This window comes from Psammomys obesus, unplaced genomic scaffold, assembly GCF_907164565.1.
Source record: "Psammomys obesus unplaced genomic scaffold, mPsaObe1.curated_primary_1811, whole genome shotgun sequence".
NCBI classification, from domain to species: domain Eukaryota; kingdom Metazoa; phylum Chordata; class Mammalia; order Rodentia; family Muridae; genus Psammomys; species Psammomys obesus.
In genome coordinates this window covers 18,298,884-18,318,271 of record NW_026596046.1, presented here as the reverse complement: position 1 = coordinate 18,318,271, position 19,388 = coordinate 18,298,884, and the positions used below count along the sequence as shown (strand labels likewise).

The 19,388-nt window shown below is 52.0% G+C and overlaps 2 protein-coding genes across 2 annotated transcripts in view; one reads left to right on the top strand and one right to left on the bottom strand.

Moving 5' to 3' along the window:
• Positions 1-52: 52 nt before the first annotated feature.
• On the top strand, positions 53-5,438 carry Cib1 (calcium and integrin binding 1). Its single transcript, XM_055623058.1, has 7 exons — positions 53-178; positions 313-347; positions 2,468-2,576; positions 4,014-4,164; positions 4,277-4,395; positions 4,464-4,552; positions 5,212-5,438. Exons 1-7 carry the CDS (start codon positions 128-130, stop codon positions 5,231-5,233), a joined length of 576 nt encoding a protein of 191 aa, XP_055479033.1. The 5' UTR covers positions 53-127; the 3' UTR covers positions 5,234-5,438.
• Positions 5,439-5,968: 530 nt separating this feature from the next.
• Positions 5,969-19,388, bottom strand: part of Sema4b (semaphorin 4B) — a 25,851-nt gene continuing 12,431 nt past the window's right edge. The window contains exons 2-14 of the mRNA XM_055623057.1: positions 17,330-17,493; positions 17,122-17,184; positions 14,921-15,019; positions 14,386-14,497; positions 13,976-14,089; positions 13,720-13,871; positions 11,913-12,094; positions 11,650-11,800; positions 9,839-10,049; positions 9,614-9,729; positions 9,228-9,394; positions 8,149-8,234; positions 5,969-7,604 (exon numbers count right to left, since the gene is read on the bottom strand). Of these exons, the coding sequence (XP_055479032.1) occupies positions 6,865-7,604; positions 8,149-8,234; positions 9,228-9,394; positions 9,614-9,729; positions 9,839-10,049; positions 11,650-11,800; positions 11,913-12,094; positions 13,720-13,871; positions 13,976-14,089; positions 14,386-14,497; positions 14,921-15,019; positions 17,122-17,184; positions 17,330-17,493 (2,357 nt within the window). The 3' untranslated portion in view covers positions 5,969-6,864. The remainder of the gene's footprint in view (positions 7,605-8,148; positions 8,235-9,227; positions 9,395-9,613; positions 9,730-9,838; positions 10,050-11,649; positions 11,801-11,912; positions 12,095-13,719; positions 13,872-13,975; positions 14,090-14,385; positions 14,498-14,920; positions 15,020-17,121; positions 17,185-17,329; positions 17,494-19,388) is intronic.

Below are 19,388 nucleotides of genomic sequence, written 5' to 3'. Positions count from 1 at the left end.
AGGGGCGGGCCCGGGGGCGGAGGCGGTTGCTGCGGGGACGGGGCGGGGACGCGGGCCCCGAGGACGGAAGTGAGAAAGTTGCCGGCGTCCCGGGGAGAGTTGGCCGAGCTGTGCGCGCACCGCGGCGATGGGAGGCTCGGGCAGTCGCCTGTCCAAGGAGCTGCTGGCCGAGTACCAGGTGCGCGGGGCGCCAGTTCTCGCGGAGCTCGCGTGCGGGCCCGCGCAGAGAAGTGGGGCTCGGGGAAGAGCAGGCGGCGGGGAGGCCGTAGCTTTCGGGCGACTTGCCGACCCTTGTCTGAATTTGCCTTTCAGGACCTGACGTTTCTGACCAAGCAGGAGATTCTCCTGTGAGTACTACCCTGACCCCCTCCCTCCACCTCGGGAGGATTGCCAAGGGTGGTGCTTTGGGGGTGCCCTTCTAGTGGGTGGGGGGCGGACCGGACACCTCCGACGGTGGGGCCGTGCCTCACCGGCATCAAGATCAGTGGATCTGGAACCGGAAGCCCAGAGTGCAAATTTTGCCTCCGGCCGGGCCTCAACTTTGCAGGATGCAAACACCTCTATGTATCCAGGAAAACTTGGTCTGTTTGAGCTCGGCTAGCCTACTCAGCCTCCTCACTGCCGAACTTCCTGCTCTCGTGGAAGGAACTGCCGCTCGGTGCGGACTTTGTCTTCTGGCAAAAACAAGAAGCCTTGAGTCTGGCTCGCTCTTCTCCCAGCTTTACCTGTTTAATTCAGTAACCGTTAACGTTTGCCCAGGAGGTGCTGAGTGATTCCCATGTTACTTAAATCTTCGGGAGGAGGTTCTAGAACAAGGAAACAGGTTTCAGAGAGTTCTGGTAGCATTATAAAGAACAGTGTAAGTGACTTGATGGCCAGGGCGCTCGAGTTAGGTTCCTGGTCTCCCCATGGCAATGAAATTCTAGGAGGAAAGAGCCGGTGACTGAAACAGGGTCGTTGTAGTGAAAATAACATTTTTTTTTCTCCCTGTTTTTTAGGGTCACTTAAAGCTCATTTTTCTTCTTCTTTTGCTGTCTTGGTTTTTCCAGACAGGATTTCTTTGTATAGCTCTGGCTGTCCTGGATTTACTTTGTAGACTAGGTTGGCCTCGAACTGAGAGATCCGCCGTCCTCTGTCTCTGAGTGTTGGGATTAAAGGCGTGCGCCACCATGCACTGTGCTATAGCTCCTTTCTTAACCTCTCCATTATTTTATTTGGAGTCTTTAAAATTGTAACTGTAATGTTAGGGTCCAGGAACTTAGTCCACAGGTGGTCTAACCAGCTAGGCTGGGCTACCTGCCTTCTGTAAACCAATTAAAGGGACAGTATTGAAAAGCAGAGAAAGGAAATGTATACAATGTGGCCACATTGGGAAAAGGAACAAAGAAGTCCAGTGACCAACCCCTCCCTCCAAGCCAGTCTTCATGACCAGCTAATGTGAGGTTTATATTTAAATATAAGGCAAGAGGTATGTATAACTGAGCAGTCCTAGTCAAGATGCAGGTCCCCCCCCCACCCCATCATGGTCTCAGCTCTAGTCTCTTATGAAAGGTGATCTGACAAATTAGTAGAACCCTGTGAACTCTCTTCCTGGTAGATGTTTCCTGCTTCACTGACAAGAGGCTTCATCCTTCTCAAATGAGATTACTGGGGAATTCCAATTTCTTGGGGCCCATTGTTTCTGTAGTCTGAAAGCCAAAGGGACTATCTATAGACATCACAGATAGCTCTAAAATACCTTTTTCCTGCCAGAACCATTACAAAGAATGCCTGATACTGAAAGGGAAAGTGTCGGCTCAGGACCCCCAAGACCAAGTTCTCAGCACAAAGAAGATTTATTTGCCTCAGAGGGACAGAGGGCAGGGAATAAGAGGCAAAGACAGGAGACAGAGGATGAGAAAGAAGGGGAAGGAAACAAGGGGAAGGAATACTTGTCCAGTAGGATAAAAGACTGTCTCTGGATAGAGGAAACATTTGTGACACACAGGAAAATGGCAGTTTATAAAGGTAAAGATTGGGCATGTTAATTAGGTGAACCAAAGGGGGCTTTGGTTGCTGGACTTCAATAGTTTGATAATGGGACTTTGGTAGTCTGCCCTAGGAAGATGAAGTAGCCAAATAAGAGAATAGACCCTGGGGGCTAGCTTTAGGAATGTAGGTTTTTAGCAAGTCAGAAGGAAGAGAGGAGAAAGGCAAAGCCTGCCAGAGCCATGCTCCCCATGCTTGCCATGGTTAGAGTCCCTTCAGATACTGTGTCTCCTCCATAAATACCCACCCTAAGAAGGGGCTCCAAGCTTCTGTTGTTGTGTGACTTACCGTTCTGGCTGAAGATTGCCTCCTGACTGGAAGCCCTAGGCATGTGACTTAGTTACACAGCTGGTTTACAGGGCATTCAAACTGCAGACTGTGGACATAGTAAACAGACTGATGGCCTGAGGGCGCCACTGAGTTCCCCTCTCTCCGCCAGAGCCCACCGGCGGTTTTGTGAGTTGCTTCCCCCGGAGCATCGGACCATGGAGGAGTCACTGCAGGCCCGAGTGTCATTTGAGCAGATCCTCAGCCTTCCAGAGCTCAAGGTTCAGTCCTCCACCCACTGTGTCCACCCTGTGTCTGCTGCAGTCCCTAACTCTTCCTGCTGTTCCAAGTGATTGTTACGCACGTGTGCCACCACACCCTGACTTTATTTTGATAACATCGATGATGATATGTAATTGCTGTGTGTGGCTATATACACATGTAAGGGCCAGTGCCTGTGGAGCACAGCAGGTTTTGGATCCTCTGGTGCTGAAGTTAGAGGCGGTTGTGAGCTGCCCATCATAGGTGCTAGGAAGTGAACTGGGGTCCTCTCTAAGAGCAGTAGTGGCTTAATCAGGGAGTCATCTCTCTGGTCCACTCTTCCCTTTTTAAAACAACAGTTCTGGGGACTGAATGCATATTTCATAGGGGAGTAAAATTATGTTTATATGGCAAGCACGTTACTGACTGAGCGAACCCACTATTTCTTCTTTTCTGATACGGATTTTACTATGTGGCCTCCACTGGCCTTGAACTCACTTCAGTCCTCCTTTGCCAGCCTTATGAGTACTGGTGTTACAGGTATGCATCACCGTGCCCAGCTTGCTGTGAATAATAACTGTTTTTTGTTTTAGTTTTCCCCAACATAGGGTTTCTTTTTGTAGCCATGGCTGTCCTGGAACTCGCTCTGTTGACCAGGCTGGCCTTGAACTCTTAGAGATCCACCTGCCTTTGCCTCCTCAGTGTTGGGATTAAAAGTGTGCACCATAACACCTGTGTGCTGTGAAATTTTTAAGCAAAGAGCCTGGCTCTGTAGCAAAAGAATTGTCTGATTAAGTCTACTTTAAAATGACCAGCTTGCTGTAGCCAAGTAGCTTAGCAGAAAAAAACACTTGCCTTGTGCCAGGTGGGGTGATACACAACTTTATTTCCAATGCTTGGGAGGCAGAAGCAGGCGTATCTCTGTGAGTTCAAGGGCAGCCTGTTCTATAGGGTGAGTTCCAACAGAGCTAGGGCTACAGAGAGAAACCTTGTCTTGAAAAATAAAACAAAAAACCAATTGCCTTGTAAGCCCTCGGACCTAAGTTTGATCCTTGGAACCCAGGGTAGAAGAGACTTGACTATGGAAAGTTACCCTGTGCCTTGCTTAGCATGCCTTCCTTCTGCTGTGACTCCACTTGTGATGTGCCTGGGGTAGACCTCCGGGAAGCATCCCTGGCTGGCCTACTGCTCCCTCGTGTGCCTCCGTGTGCTGGCCTCAAAAGTCTCCCCGTTGAGTCTGAACTCCATGGTGCTACTGTAGTCAGCTTCCTGTAGTCCCCAGACGGGAATCAATCATCTGGTGCATGCCTGTAATCCAGCACTTGGGAGGTAGAGGCAGGAGGATCGGGAGTTTGAAGCCAGCCTGGGTTGATGAGACCCCCGCCTCAAAAGAAGAGATGGCTGAGTATGTAACCCAGGCTGCCCTGTGACAATCACAGAAAGGCTTTCTTACCTAGGCCAACCCGTTCAAGGAGCGAATCTGCATGGTCTTCTCCACGTCCCCCACCAGAGACAGCCTGAGTTTCGAGGACTTCCTGGACCTCCTGAGCGTCTTCAGTGACACAGCAACCCCAGACATCAAGTCACACTATGCCTTCCGAATCTTTGGTAAGCACCCTAAGAACTGCTGGACCCCGCTCCTTCCCACACAGGAAATGGGGCCAGTGTGCCTGTGGAATGCCTCTTGAGCATGCCCCGTTGCTCCCTGTCTGCTGCCTAGACTTCGATGATGATGGGACCCTGGACAGAGACGACCTGAGTCAGCTAGTGAACTGCCTCACAGGAGAGGGCGAGGACACTCGGCTCAGTGCATCTGAGATGAAGCAGCTCATTGACAATGTGAGCTGGGCCCGGGGATGCTGGGTGGGCAGGGTTGAGGCTGAAGTCTAAAGCCCTCCCTTTCCCAGATCTTGGAAGAGTCGGACATTGACAGGGATGGGACCATCAATCTCTCCGAGTTCCAGCATGTCATCTCTCGCTCACCGGACTTTGCCAGGTGTGATAAGCGCTCCCTGTACTCTGATACCCATCTACTCTGAGATATTATTATAAGGATGTGTCAGGATATTCTTCCAGAGTGGATACAGGGATCCTAGCCTACTCCATTTTTGTTTTCTTGAGACAGGGTTTCATGTAGCTGAGACTGACCTTAAACTCCACCTGCCTCTACCTCCCATTACTGGTATTAAAGGCAGGTGACACTGCACGTAGCGTAGACTTCTGATCCCCTGGCCTCCCTTTCTCTAACTCCTGAGTGCTAGAATGCTTAGTTTATGTGGTGCCAAGGATCGAACACCAAGTTTCAAACCTATGAAGCAAGTACTCTACTGAGCTACATGCCCAGTCCTCAAACGAGAATCTTAAACCGGTGGTGCAGGTCTCTGACCCCAGCACACAGAAGGCAAAGGCAGAATTGCATGTGCAAGGCCAGCTTGGTCCATGTAATGAATCCCAGGCCAGCCAGAACTTGGGGGGTGGGAAGAAGAGAAGTGGGTGTGATTGGTAAGGTCTGTACCGCCCTCTTCTATCAGAAAACCCAACTTGGCTAGAGTGTGGCTCTGTGTAGACTGTATACGTTTAACACAGATCAGGCCCTGGGTTTGACCCCCAGAACCAAACAAAAAAAGCCACCCCCAACTTGCTTCCCTTGTGCAGCTCCTTTAAGATTGTCCTGTGATGCCTTCTGAGGACCAACATCCTGTCCAAGACCTTCCCACTGCTGAAATGTGGCCAAGGTTATGCCTGCGGTGTCAGGGCCGGTGCCGGCCCAGCCTGGAGAGGGCACTGCAGCGTCTGGCCCCCTGGCAGGGGAGGACCTTCCCCTTCTCACTGCTGTTGTCATCACTGTTTTTACTAATTGGTAATAAAGGTTTAGAGTTTGACTTCCTTGTGTGACACTAGCCACAAGACTGGGCTTGTAGGAGCACCTGATCATCCCTGCTTTGTATACTCGAGTACATTTCCATACGTGTGAGAATTTACTGAATGGTAGGTAAGCCAAAGAAAAGTCCTGCTCTGTGCCCTGAACTGGGTACAGAGGAAAGGGATCCCCTCTGATAAGAACCACACTTCCGGGCGACATCATCCTTTAGAAAATGGTTTTGGAACCCCAGAAAGATAAAATTCAAAAGCAGAGTCAGGCTAGGGAAGACCCCTCACTTGGCATCTGCCTGTATGAGGACGGGGGAGGCAGAGGCAGGAGGGTCCCTGGAGCTCACTGGCCAGCCAGTCTGTCCTGATGGTGAACTCCAAGCTGATGAGGACCTGTCTAATGAGGTGAATGCAGTTTCCGAGGATAGCCTCTAGTCTCCACATACACATGCACGCGTTCACATCCCATACAGGAGGACAGCCTCTGGCCTCCACATGTATACACATATACACAAAGCAAAGTGCTTCAAGAGTCAGTACCTCAATTACCTATAATCTGTCAGATTTTATTTAAAAAAGAAAGTAAAGTGCTTCTTATCAAAAAAAAATATATATATAAAACCCACATAAATTCAGAGTCCTTGTGATGGGCAGTGTCAGTATCCCTTAAGAGTGATAGGTGAGGGCAGGGTGAACTAGAACCAGAGAGGGTCCAGAAGTCCTTGTGTTGGAAGATAGGACTGATGAGGTTGGTTAGGGTAGTCTTCTGACTGGGGAAAAGGCAGTAGGCAACAGTCTTCTATCACAAACTCCCCTGGGGTCACTCCCTTGCTCGAGGCCACAGCCTGATACAGGCCAGAAAAGTCCGGAAAAATCCGGGAACTGGAACTGAGCCTGGGGTCTGCTGAGGGCTGCAGAGCCAGCCTAGCCCTCTGGTCCCTGAGGTGGTGTGGCGGGGTGTCAGCGACTGAGGCTGGAGCAAGGGCCCTGATTCTGCACTGAGAAAGGGAAGCCCTCGGCAGCAGAGTAAGGCGGTAGAGCAGGCCAGTGGGGGAGGGAGTCCCAACTCTGGCTCACAAAGCCACTTTGGGTAAGTCCCCAAGAGCCCAGCAGGCTGAACTGGAGTGGCTGTGTCGGAGTCTTCCTTGTCTCTATCTCTTTTCCCTCTCGCTCTGGCTTCACATTTGCAGTTTTAATCAAAGGGCTCAGTTTAAGTAGCAGAGTCCTGCCACACAGACAAGGGCCCTCTGGCCCCTGTAGGCAGCCCCATCTTCAGCCAGGAACTGGAACCAGCTGGCTAGGCTCTCGGGGCTGTGCTACCAGCTGCCTCAGGCAGCGTACCATGGTCGTGCCCTGTGAGGAGCAGAGGTCTAGCTGGCCTCCACTGAACATTCACTGGTCCCCGGAGGCCAGGGTGGCCACATCTAAAGTCGGCTCTTACACTACAGAGTCTCGGATCTCAGAGCCCAGTCGAACTCGGGGCCGGGGACACACAGGAGAAACCTCCACGAAGCTGTCCTGGATACTCAGCGGCCTCTTCTCAGACTCGGTAAAGACGCGGGGCCCCGGGGAGCTGTCCGACAGAGCCTGGTAGCCCCGGTGGTCAAGCGGGGTACTAGGAGGGCCGACACCATTGAGTGGCCGGCCCTCAGGTGGGAGCACTACAGGGCGAGTCTTGGGGTGCACGCTGGCACATTCACCCTGCTTTAGGAAGAGTTTCATGCCATCCCGATGTCGGTACAGAAAGAACAAAACCAGAAGCACCACAGCAAGCCCAAACAGAGTGCACATCACCAGGAATTCGTTCCAGTATGACTTGTCTGCACCCCAGCTGGCCCTGCCACCAGCTGGTGCGCTCACTCTTGATGTGTTGATAATGACCGGGGTACCATCACGCTGGTCCTTTCGGCTCATCGCCTCGTCGTCCATCACCTCTGGGCAGTAGCTGGCCACAAGCTGCCGGAATCCTTCTTCTATGGACCAACACTGGAATACCCCCAACCCCTGCTGGCTGCCAACCAGCAGCAGGTCCCCAGTAGGCAGCACACGGCAGGAGGCAGACGCATTGACAGGGGCTCCGTTGTGCAGCCAGAGCCGAGTGGCCAGGTTAGAGAGGAGTGGACAGGCCAGAGTGTTCACTGTGTTAGGTTGGATCTGGACTTGTTTACATGGCTTGCCTGTGGGCAGAATAGGCATGGGGTAGGAGGGGCTGGTGCCCCGGGCAGTCCCAGGCTCAGCCCTGCCCTCCTGTGCTCTGGTGTGGTAGTTTGAAAGCAAACGGCCCCCACAGGCTCACAGGCAATGACACTATTGGGAGGTGTGGCCTCACTGGAGAAAGTGTGTCACTAGGGGGTGGGCTTTGAGGTTTCAGATGCCCAAGCCAGGCCCAGTGACATCCTGCTGCCCACTGGTCCAGATGTAGACCTTTCACATCTCCCATCAAGGCTGCCTGAGTGCGGCCATGCTTTCTACCATGACAATAAGGGGCTAAACTTCTGAACTGTGAGCCAGCCCCAATGAAATGTTTTCTTTGCTAAGAATTGCTGTGGTCACGCTCTGTCTTCCCAGCAACAGAACACTAAGATAGATGGTAACTTGGGCGATTCTTGAGACTGACTGATCTGGACCATTTTTGGTAGGACTAGAGGAAAAATCTGTACCAAAAAGTACCTGGAGTTGTCTTCCAAGCCAATACAGCTCACCTTTTCCAGGGCATCTTACCTGCTGGCACAAAAGAGCGGGGCCTGGCTGAGGTGATATTGCAGAGTTCCTTGGCACTGGCGCCCTCAATGTCCTGGATCCATGGCCTGGGTACAAGAGTCTAGGGTAGAATCCCATGGCTGGTGCTCCCTTCCCCCTCTAGACTTGAACCTAGGCAGGGAACCTGGTGTGGTGTGGAGCACCGGGTCCACAGCCAAAGGTTCGGGACTTCCCTGAGCAGAGCCTCAGCACCGCAGGGCCGACTGGGCATCTCCAGTTACGACTGCGTGTGCGTGCTCATGTGCGGGCTGAAAGGCAGCCCCGGTGTCGTCCATAGGAACACCCTACGCCTCCTCCTAGGCAGGGTCTCACTGGCCTGGAGTTTACCACCTACGGCAGATCAGGTGGCCAGTGAACTGCAGGGTCCATCTGGCTCTCTCTTGCCACCATGGCTGGCAGCTCTATGTGCGTGCTGGGAATCAAATTCAGATTCCCAGGCTTTTGAGGCAAGTGCTTCACTGACTGAGCTAGCTCCTTAACCCCCCCCCTACACATCACTACAAGTAAAAGTCACATACAATCTCCTTTCACTATAAAAGCAGAACGTACCTAGCACTTGGGAGGTGGACCTAAGAAGTACAGAAATTCAAGGTCATCTTCGACTACATAATGACTTGGAGGCCGGGCCACATGAGACCCTTTCTCAAATAACACCTCCCCTCGAAAAACAAAAAGTAATTAAAAACCCAAGAGGCTGAGGCAGGAGAATTGCCATGAGTTCCAGCCAGCCCTATCTACAGACCAAGACCTTGTCTAATATAAAACAAAAACTTTCTTTTCTTCTCCTTTTTTTTAAAGCTAGGATATGCAACATAGCCCAGCTAGCTTTCACTAGCTGTTTTCAACTACCAAATCCTGTTCCCTTTTCCAGGCAGATAGGGCAAACACTGACTATCCGGCCCAGATTCACACTGAGGGAAGTAGGAACCGAGAAATAACCACTCGGAGATGTAGGTGGGAATGAGACCTCGCAGGGGTCCCAGAGGAGACGTGGGTGCTCAGGGACGACGAGGCGTCACTGCGACTGTGGGAATTCTCACCTGGGGACCAGATCAGGCTGGTAGAGGCTGAGGAGCCTGCAGCTGGAGCCGTTCCAGGCGCAGTATGGGTCTCGAGCCAGGAGGCAGTCTCCACAGCTTGCGTACAGGCTACAGTTGGCTACCGGCACTTGCACTACGCCGGAGTGGGAGGAGGCATACAACAGCCCCTACACAGCCAAACACACAGAGTGAGAGGGAGGCACAGGCGCCCATCATTCAGTCACACTACCCTCACGTGCTCACGACAGCCAGCCCAGGGAGCCTCTGACGAGTTCCCCCTGCATCCTGTTGGTGGTCAGGAGCTGGGGCCATCTTGCTTGGGCAGGGGAGAAAGAGCTGGCTTGCTGACAACTGAAGTGGTTAAGTTCATGCCCTGGCCCACTCACCCCACGGCTGTCCAAGAGCAGGTTCTGCACAGGCTGTCCGTGAGGGAAGACCTGCAGCTCCTCAATGATGTGCACTCTGGAGCCTAGGGTCACTGCCTTGTGCAGGCGGCCATCACCTGGGGGCATGGACATGACTCAGGCCCTGGTGGAGCCCACCGCCCAGAACCCACTCGCCATGCATGCATTCCCTCCGAAACTGAATCCTGCCGGGCTGCAAGCACTCACCAGTGCCCAAAAAGAGGACGTCGTATGTGCTGTGCAGGGCAGGTACGCGGTGCACAGCCACGCGCTGGTAGCGGGCTCGTGGCTGAAGCAGCAGCAGGTGGCTGCGGACCTGTCCATCCATCAGGAAGTGGTCCTTGAGGAAGTTCAGCACGCGGTCTGGGAGCTGCAGGGACGAGTTGATCTTCCTTTCTCGGGCACGGTTGGTGATGCACTGAGGAGGGCAGAAGCATGAGGAACAGGAGTCAGCATGGAGGCCCGTCTCCAGAGGGGGTCGGAGGATTTCCTTCCCTATGCCCTGTGCTCCAAAAATCAAGGCACATCTACCTTTCTGCACAGTCCCGGTCCAACGGCACACCTGACATGTGAGCTTTGGTTCCCTGCTGGCCCATGGACTATTGCTCCTTACTGAATATGCACAAAGGCCTCAAAAAGTACAACTGCTCATCTTGCCTGGGGTCGTACCCAGGCCCCTGACCCTGGGGTTCTCAGGAAGCTGGGGCTGATCATATCTCAGCACAGTGAGCCTAACCAATTCCCATACCTACCCAGGTCCTGCTTCTCTCTGCCTTAGGATTTCTCTGTGCGTGAGCTAACACATCCAGTGACCCTCAACTAACGGAACACACAACAGCGTCAGCCCAATCAGTCTGAAAGTCTGAGATGGGCTCTACAACTTTGCGTGTGACTCAGCTGGCCACAGTGGTCAAAGCTCACTGGCACACCCTTTCTTGGCCTCCTACCTGCACCTGTCCATTCTCTCACACTGCTTCTCGGCATCACCTCCCAACCAAACTGTTGGTTCTCATGTCCTGGGGTCAGGTTTTCGTTGTGGGAAGCCCTTTAGGTTTCAAGCATATAAGAAAGGCTATTGCTGGGGTCTGGATGACTGGGTGGAGTTGGTGAACAGAGTAAAGGGACAATAATAGTACTGTATAGCAGTGTGCGGAGCTGGGTATGGTGGCGTCCCCTTGTAATCCTAGTACTTGGGAGGTGGAGGCAGGAAGATCAGCACTTCAGAGTCAACCCAGCTTATAAAGGACTGCTGTCTTTGAGATGGACGACTAACTAAAAACGACACCACTATACATTACAGAGCGCCTTTCTCGGACCAGCCAGCAGTTAAACAAAGAGACTTAGTCATATTTATAACAGCTTAGCCGCTACAGCTGGCCAGACACTAAGCTAGCTCATACAAACTAACCGGAATAATGACAGCCTACGTCCCGTCACTTGGTCCTGCCACGTGGCCCACTCTTCACCTCTTTCTCACAGCCCTGGTACATCTGTCCCTTCTGGTATGTTTGTGCCTTGCCATGTCATGCTGGTGAATCTTCCCCTGGCTGTGCTTCTCACAGAGACCCTCTCCCTCTCTCAGCCCAGAAGTCCTGCCTTTCCTTTTCTGCCTGGTGACTGGGTGTCAGATCTTTATTTAGCCAAGCAGCGCGTGAGGAGGGTGTACGTTTATAAAATATGATGCCGGTAATGAGCCATAAGAATAACAATACCAAAATCTGGCCAGTACTCAGCTCTCTGCTGGTACAGCAGTCAACAATTAAATATACACAGACAACCTTCACACAGTGCATAAAAAGGTTACCCAACAGCACTGAAGTCAGGCTGACAGCACAGAGCTGAGGTGTGCTGTCATTCATGGTGACATCTAATTTGGTAGGACAGGAGGCCTATTTCAAAGGTGAGAAAAACAGATGCAGAAAAGCTTGGTGGTTTGTCGGAGCCCACACAGCCTTGCTCTCACCCTGGTCTAGGGACCATGCCCAGAACCCACTCAGCACAACACTACAGACACCTACCGCTCCAGGCCGAGGTGTGGGCACTGGGTGGGTCTCGGTGTACCACTGCTGTGTCTCTCTATTCACTTTCTTGTACAGGCCATCAAAGGCCTTCTGCACATCATCCATGGAGAAGACACAGACGGCAGAGCCCTCCGTGGTCCCTCTGTGCCTGCCAAACAAACAGCCAAGTTAATTGAGCTGAGAGTCGATGTTCAAAGTGCCACCAGTGGGGTCTAGCCACTCTTTACCCTCCGGTCCCCAGCTAAATCCTAGCATCTCACCACTGGGAGGTGAAGACCCCATAGAAAAGGGTCTTGCGCCAGTCCTGGGGGTTGGGGCTCAGGGTGAAGACATCTTGTAGGACGTTAAAGGGGAAGCCATCGTCAGGCCGGGAGCACAGAAGCTGGGCCTTGAGGAAGGAGGTCCAGCGCTGCTGCAACACCCGCTCTCCACCCTCATCGCCCTGAAGAAGAGGAGGAAGCGCTGGCTCAGTCACAAGCCAAGGGCCATGAGTGGGGGCACGGTGGAAGGATGGAAAGTGAGAGAGAGCCAGGGCAGATGTGCACTTGAAACTGTAAAAACCCAGGGAGAAATACACGTTTCCCATCGGGAAAATGCATTCCCTACTGTGGACAACGGGAGATGTGGCATGATGCCACCCAGCGTGACAGGAACCTGAAGCTTCAGGTTACTCATAAGGATGAGGCAGGAGGATTACTCCAGTCTAGGAGTTTGCCAGGGAGTACAGGAGGACTTCAACTCAATGAACATAGACATGAATGAATGAATAGGGAAAGGTGACCATGACTGAATAATGAGCAAACAGGGAGCCGAAAGCACTTTGAAATAGCACAACTCAGTTCTGTAACTACATCAACACAAATACATTAGTTTGAACAGATCAGCAGAGGACACTCTGATGTTATCAATGGTTCCTTCTTGTAGGGATGGTAGGGATCCTGAGAGCTTCACACGGCAGACTTTAATCCACGGCACAGCTCTGACGTTGTGTCGTCACTGCCATTTAACAGATGAGGGGCAGAGTTGGAACCAGGAAGCTGGAACTCAAGAACATATGCTCTTCTGTACCTTGTAGGGCACTTTTATGTGAAACTTCCTGGGTTTTCAGCTTAGGAGAAAGCCGGGGACCGCTTTTCCAAGGGGATGTAGTTTATAATTCTGGCTCGATCCCCAGCACCATATAAACCAGGTATGATAACACATGCAAGAAGATCAGAAGTGCAAGGTCATCCTGAGGTACACAGTAAGTTTGAGGCCAGCCTGGGCTACATGAGACCCTAGGAGAAAATCTGCCAGTTTAAATTTTAAGATAGGATCTTTTTTTGTTTGTTTATTATGTATATGAGTGCTTTATCTGCACGCCAGAAGAGGACGTCAGATCCCATTGTAGATAGTTGTGAGCCACCATGTGGTTGCTAGGAATTGAACTCAGGACCTCTGGAAGAGCAGACAGTGCCCTTAACTGCTGAACCATTTCTTCAGCCTGGCCTAAGATAGGATCTTATGGGTAGAGGCAAGCAGATCTCTGAGTGGGAGGACAGCCTAATCTACAGAGAGAGTTTCAGGACTGCCAGGGCTACCCAGAGAAAGCCTGTCTTGGAAGCCAGCCAAGCCCTAAAAATATAAAAAGAGAGGATCTTGTCATGTTGTCCGGGATAGCCTTACACTTGAGATCCCCAGTGCCCAGCTGCATGAGTGTCAGGATTTGGGGGGTGTGTGCACCTTCACCCCTATATTCAACATGAGATTTTCTCAATTAAAAGAAGGGAGGCCAGCCAGGCACTGTGGCACTCTCCTTTAATCCCAGAACTTGGGAGGCAGAGGCAGGTGGATCTCTGTAAGTTTGAAGCCAGCCTGGTCTACATAGTGAGTTCCAGAGTGGCCAGAGCTATGTAAGTGGGACCTTGTCTCAAAAAACTGAAAGAAGAGGAGGAGGAGGAGGAGGAGGAGGAGGAGGAAGAGGAGAGCCAGGTAGCTGGTTGAGCTGTTACTCCCCAGAGAATGGTTCTAGAAGGTCACAGATGTCAACTGCCCTTCGGGTGGAGGAGCCTGACCCCCACCTCTCACCTTGCAGACTCGGGCAACCCTGGACACAATGGTGTTCTCAAAGAACTCGAACTCCTGGCCTGTCTCACTGAAGAAGAAGTAGATCTTATCATCGTCTCCTATCGGGCTGCCCAGGCTCTCAGGAATGTAGGCTGAGGCTACAAAGGCGGGGTCTGCAGAGTTCAATGGAGGGGACACAGTCAGTCCAGGAACCTCTGGGGCAATGTCCCCTCCCAAGGGCCAGGAGGCTGCTCAGTGGAGCGAGGTAGAACTCTACCTTGTAGCCAGTTGAGGGAGCTCTCGGTCTTGGTGGGGCGGGAACTCTGGCTCCGGGAAATGGCTGGGTCGTTTCCCTGGAAGCTGCTGACTGTTCCAGTGTACAGCTCACCATCTGCCAAGAGAATGTTCCCATGGGAATGGCTGCCTTGGCCCAGGCCCTATGCCCTACTCAGGGCCCACAGTGACCGCAACCCCATCCATCCTGCCTAGACGGAAGCAGGAACTTGGAAGAGGGCAGCCCAGGGTCACTCGATGGCCTCTGGGAACCAGCACAGCATGGCCACACCAGCTCAGCCCTGGGACACACATAACTCAGAGCCCAAACACACCCCCAGATCCAGTCCTCCTGCCCTGTGCATCTTCCAGTTCCCCAGCACCCAAAAGCACCCAGGCTGTGCCACAACTTACCAACCACTAGGGCTGTGGACTTGAAGTTGGGGTCAAAGGGACAACGGCCCTTGCCATCCTCCAGGAGGACACTGCCGGCCTCATCTCGGGCTAACGTGAAGCTCGCTATGTTCTGTGGGGGAGTAGGTAAGTGGCTAAGGGCTGAGGCGCGTAACAAGGAAGTGCCCGGCAGGGAAATGCGCAGGGGCCAAAGTCTGTGTTCTCTGTACCCCACAGTCTACGTGACCACACCAGTGCAGTGTACACTAATTCCCAGAGGGCAGGGAAGACGTGTGACTTGGGAAGTAATGCAGGACCGAGGGAGGCCAAACCCAGGAATTTCTCACTCCAAGGCCTGTGTTCCAAAACACAGCCTTAAGGTCACCTTCTGCTAGAGCATGTTAGGGTGTGGGGCAGCCAGGGTGATGGGCTCAAGGGTCTGGAGAGCCTGATGCTACCTAGAAGCCTGCCCCGAGGTTCCTCCTTCACTAGGAGCCAGGGCTAGAGAGCTCCCCTGGCAGGAAAGCTGTGCCCCAGGGTTGAGGAGGGAACTCACGATGTAGGCACACAGGGGGCTGAAGGCTGCAGTGCCACAGGTCAGCAGGTGGCTGCTGTTGAGTGGCAGGAGGATCTTGATGTAGTTTTGACAGTCTCGCTGTGGGGAAGAAGACAATGTCAGGCCCACGTGTGCCACCAGAGGGCACTGCAGAGGCCTCCTGCCCAGAGCCAAAGCCTTGCCTGGGGGCAGGGCCTTTGCTAGGGGTTGGGGGATAACAATAGGGAAAACAGGAGCTGGCTGGCAGAGTCCACTGCAGAGAATCCTAGGGCTCAGCTAGTTTCCAGACTGGCAAGTGCTCCTTCTCTGTGGTGAAGGGCACCCTAGAGAGGGGAATTCCACCTCCTGCTGTGCCTTGGCCCTCTTGGGAGTCCTCTTCAACCAGTGAGCAAACAGAAGGCAAAGCAGCAGGAACGCTCACCCAACTGGCACAAATGCCATCCCCACAAGGTGTCAAATAGTAATTTCCAAATTGGTTTCGCTGACGCCCCAAAACCACTAGACCATTTCCATGCCGTCTTTCCGGGGGGGGGGGGGGGGCCTTGCCTCGGTGTCTCTCAAACCCTGTGCCTTCCTGGATGCTAAACTTTCAACAGACAAAACCCCAGAATCAGACCATTTCTCACCTCCTTTGTGGAGAGTACCCTAGGTGAGGCACTGTCATGGACTGACTCAGTGGCCACCACTGTGTCCAGTCCCAGAGTCTCTAGCATGTACACAATGGGACCTATTTGCTTATTTTTATTTATGACTGAGTCTCACCACGTAGCCCAGGCTAGCCTGGAATTAGTAATTTTCTGCCTTACAAGTGCTGGAATTATAAGTAGGCGCAAGCATGCCTGGCTTTGAGTGATTGTTTTAAAACACAGGCAAGACAGATCTGGTGGCACAAGTCTATAATCCCATTTACTCAGGAGGCTGAGACAGGAGGGTCACAAGTTCAAGACCAGCCTTGGTTACAAGGCCAGTCTAGGCTACAGCGTAAGAACCTGCCTCAGAAACAGAGAGTCGGGTGTAGCTCAGTGGTAGGGCCCTTGCTTAACATGTGTTAGACCCTTGGCTTTGATCCCTGGTTCTGTAAAATAAAGCAAGAAACACCGGCAGGGCCATGTCACTTTGCTCAGCCTTCCAGCAGAAGTAAGACCCAAATCCTGCTTGCTTACTCTCTGGGTAGTTCATGGTCAGGTTCCTCATCTTCCTCTAAAGCCTGTTAAACCTGGTGGCCTTTGCTTTCTTTCTTTTCGTTTTTTTTTTTTTTTTTTTTTTTTTTTTTTGAGATAGGGCTTCTCTGTATAGCCTTGGTTGTCCTGGACTCACTTTGTAGACCAGGCTGGCCTCAAACTCCCAGAGATCCACCTGCCACTGCCTCTCAAGCACTGGGATTAAAGGCATACGTATTTTTTTTTCTGCCATATAAACTGATCTTTCATTGGTTTTTCTTTCAATTTTTAGCTTTCTGAAATGATGTTATGGAGTTCAGCTCATCAATCAGCTCTGTGATCCAGGATGACCTTGAGCTACTTGAACTACTCCTCCTGCCCAAGTTCTGGGATTGCAGGCATGTTTCACTTTTTCATGATGTCTCTAGGAGCTAACAGTGCAGCACATGTCTGAAGAGGGGCTGGGGCGAGGCTGACGGCCACAGCACTTGTCTAGTGTGGAAGGCACTGTGTTCCATGCCCACACTGCCAACAAGTACTTGCTGACTGTTTGCAGAATGAAGCATGGTTGGCTGGGAGCAGCCAGGGCTTGACCTCAAGGCCTTGGATGTCACTTGCTCCATTTGGGACCTGGAGGCCTCTGGGAATGGCAGCAAGTCCTGAAGGAGAACCCTGGATTGGGCTAGACCCCATCTAATGTCTTGGCCAAAACCAAACTAGGATCTGCCAGACTTGTCTTTCCAGGGGAGACTCTTCATGGATAGAGTCAGCACCTCACCCAGTTCATGCTGGTGTTAAGGCTAATGTGGCAGGGGCCTGACCCACGAGTTTACCCAGGGATACAGGCACATTAGCCCCATCTTACAGGTAGGAACAGCAAGGCTCAGCTGGATCAACCTACTTGTCCAAGACCACAAAGAGGACTGGGCTGGGGCTGGGGTTCAAGCCCAACTCTGGCTCTCTGCAGGCTCTGCCCTTTCTGTAACACTTGGCTGTATCTGCTCAGGGTGCTACCCGACCCCTCCCCTCCCTGGGTCTCACCTTCGGGTCCTTGCCCTTGAAGCTACACTGCTGCTTCCTCTCGGCATCTGCGCTCCACAGCAGCTGAGGAAGAAGGGAAATAGGGGTGCACGGGCGTGGAGGGGGGGCACAGAGCGATGCTCCTCCCTGACCCGAGCTTCCTGACCAGCAGGCCGGGCTTTCTGACCACCCCTCTCCACCCGCCCAGCTGCCCTCTGAGGTCTCTCACCTCTTGGTACTCGCCGCCCGGCAGGAAGCTGAGGTTGCTGTTAAGAGCAAAGAGGGCCTCTCGGGCCCCGACATACAGCGTCTGGCCATCCTGGCTCAGCAGAAGGGCGGTGTAGTTGGAGATGTCTTCAGCTTCAAATCTTCGGATCAGCCTTTCTTCAGAGTCTGGGGAGAGGAAGTCAGACATTGCCTGAGAATCGCCTTTTCCATCTACTTTAGGATGATCGAATTTAGTCAAAGGCAGACCTGCAGGGCAATCGGTGGCAAGGACCTGGGGCAACAGGTTGGTTAGAAAGAGTAGCTTTCCTGACACTCAAACGTAAGAAAGAAATGCACTGAGATACATGGAGAAGAACATTAATTACAGCAGCATTCACATGACTGCAAAAGTAGAAACGTAAGAATCCAAGGATACAGAGATGACAAATTATGGTACTTCAGTCGGTGGAATATTACACATCAGGCAAAAATAATACATATGAGAAACTCCAGAAAATAAGCAAACAAAGCTGTGTTAAGAAATATGTAGTCTAGTTAGGTACTATGGTACATGCCTGTAATCCTGCACAGGGGAAGATGAGGCAGGAGAATTAGAAGTTCGAAGGAATCTGGGTTTACTTCAGTAAGACCCCGTTTTAAGAAACAGACAGAAAGGGTTAAAATATGAAGCAAATTAGACTGTAAACCCATGGGTTGCAAGTACACAATAGAATACAAGGAAGGACAGGAAGGTGGCACAGTGGCTAAGGGTGCCACCAAGCCTGACCACCTGAGCTCAACATCCAGGACCATATGGTAGAAGGAGCGGGAGCTCCACAAGCTGTCCTCTGACCCCCTCATGAGTGCTATGGCGGCGTGCACGAACACACAAAAATAAATGACTGTAATAGAGAGAAGAAAGACTGGCCCATTTGACATCCTGACATCCTCCTGTGAACAGCATCTGACCCACAGGTAAGGGAAGGCAAGGGCAGCCCCCTCCCTCTCCTGATCCTGCAGGGGTACAGGTTAACCCTTCTGCCTCAAGGCCAGAGCCACCAGCACTCATGGAGACTTACAGCTACTAAACAGAACATACACGTCATCAGCCTTGACCTCAGAAACCTGAATGCGGCACAGATGGCGTGGCGGGGTGTGTGATAGGGTGGGCATGGGACTCTGCTGTCCCTCCTAGGAGCAAAGAGGGTCACAATAGGGGCTCACAGGGCTAGGGGTGTGGCTCCTCACTCGATGTCTAATGTGTAAGGCCTGGGTTGCATCCCTAACAGCACACAAGCGTGTGTATGCAGCTACACAGGACGAAAGTAAGGATTATATCAGACATTTACAAAAGATGTCAAAGTGTATTGTTATTCTGATTGTGGATGACGCCCAGCCGAGACCACTGCGAACTATATAACCTTAGCCCAAATGGAGTTTGACTGTTTGATTTTTTTTTTCTTTTTGCGACATTTTGTTACATAGCCCAGACTAGTCTTAAAATCCTGATCCCCCTGCCTCAGCGTCTTGTGTGCTGGCATGACAAGAGTGCATCACCACATTCAGGGAAGGCATATTATTTCAGTGGCAGAAGTAATCAGACCGCAGAGGAGGGAAAGCACAGGGCGTGTATGGAAGGGCAAGGATGAGGGGAAGCCGGGTTTTTCTCAGCAGCAAGCCCAGAGTTTCCAGATGGAAAAGGATGGTCGTGTGAGCATTTCATGTCAGTGCCCAGAGAAAACACTGGTAGGGCAGGGACCCTCAAATGACCCAGAGGCGGCCCTGTGAACCAGGCACAGATGCAATGGCTGAGACAGTGCTGGTTCTTACTGTAAACACTTTCCTGCTGAACATTTAAAAACGTGTGTGTGTGTGTGTGTGTGTGTGCGTGTCTGTCTGTCTGTCTCAGAGGGCAACTTCTGGGAACCGGTTCTCTCTTCTACCAAGAAAGTCCTAGGGACTGAATTCAGATTGTCAGGCTTGGCAACATCGGTGCCTTTACCCACTGAGACATCTGGCCAGCCCCCATGTATTTACATACATACATACATACATACATACATACATACATACATACATAC

Excerpts from the sequence above, each read along its gene's own strand:
- Cib1 (XM_055623058.1), top strand. The coding sequence starts at position 128 with ATGGGAGGCTCGGGCAGTCGCCTGTCCAAGGAGCTGCTGGCCGAGTAC. Across the intron at positions 179-312 it reads AGCTGCTGGCCGAGTACCAG|GACCTGACGTTTCTGACCAA; the intron begins GTGCGCGGGGCG and ends TTTGCCTTTCAG. Across the intron at positions 4,396-4,463 it reads TGAAGCAGCTCATTGACAAT|ATCTTGGAAGAGTCGGACAT; the intron begins GTGAGCTGGGCC and ends TCCCTTTCCCAG.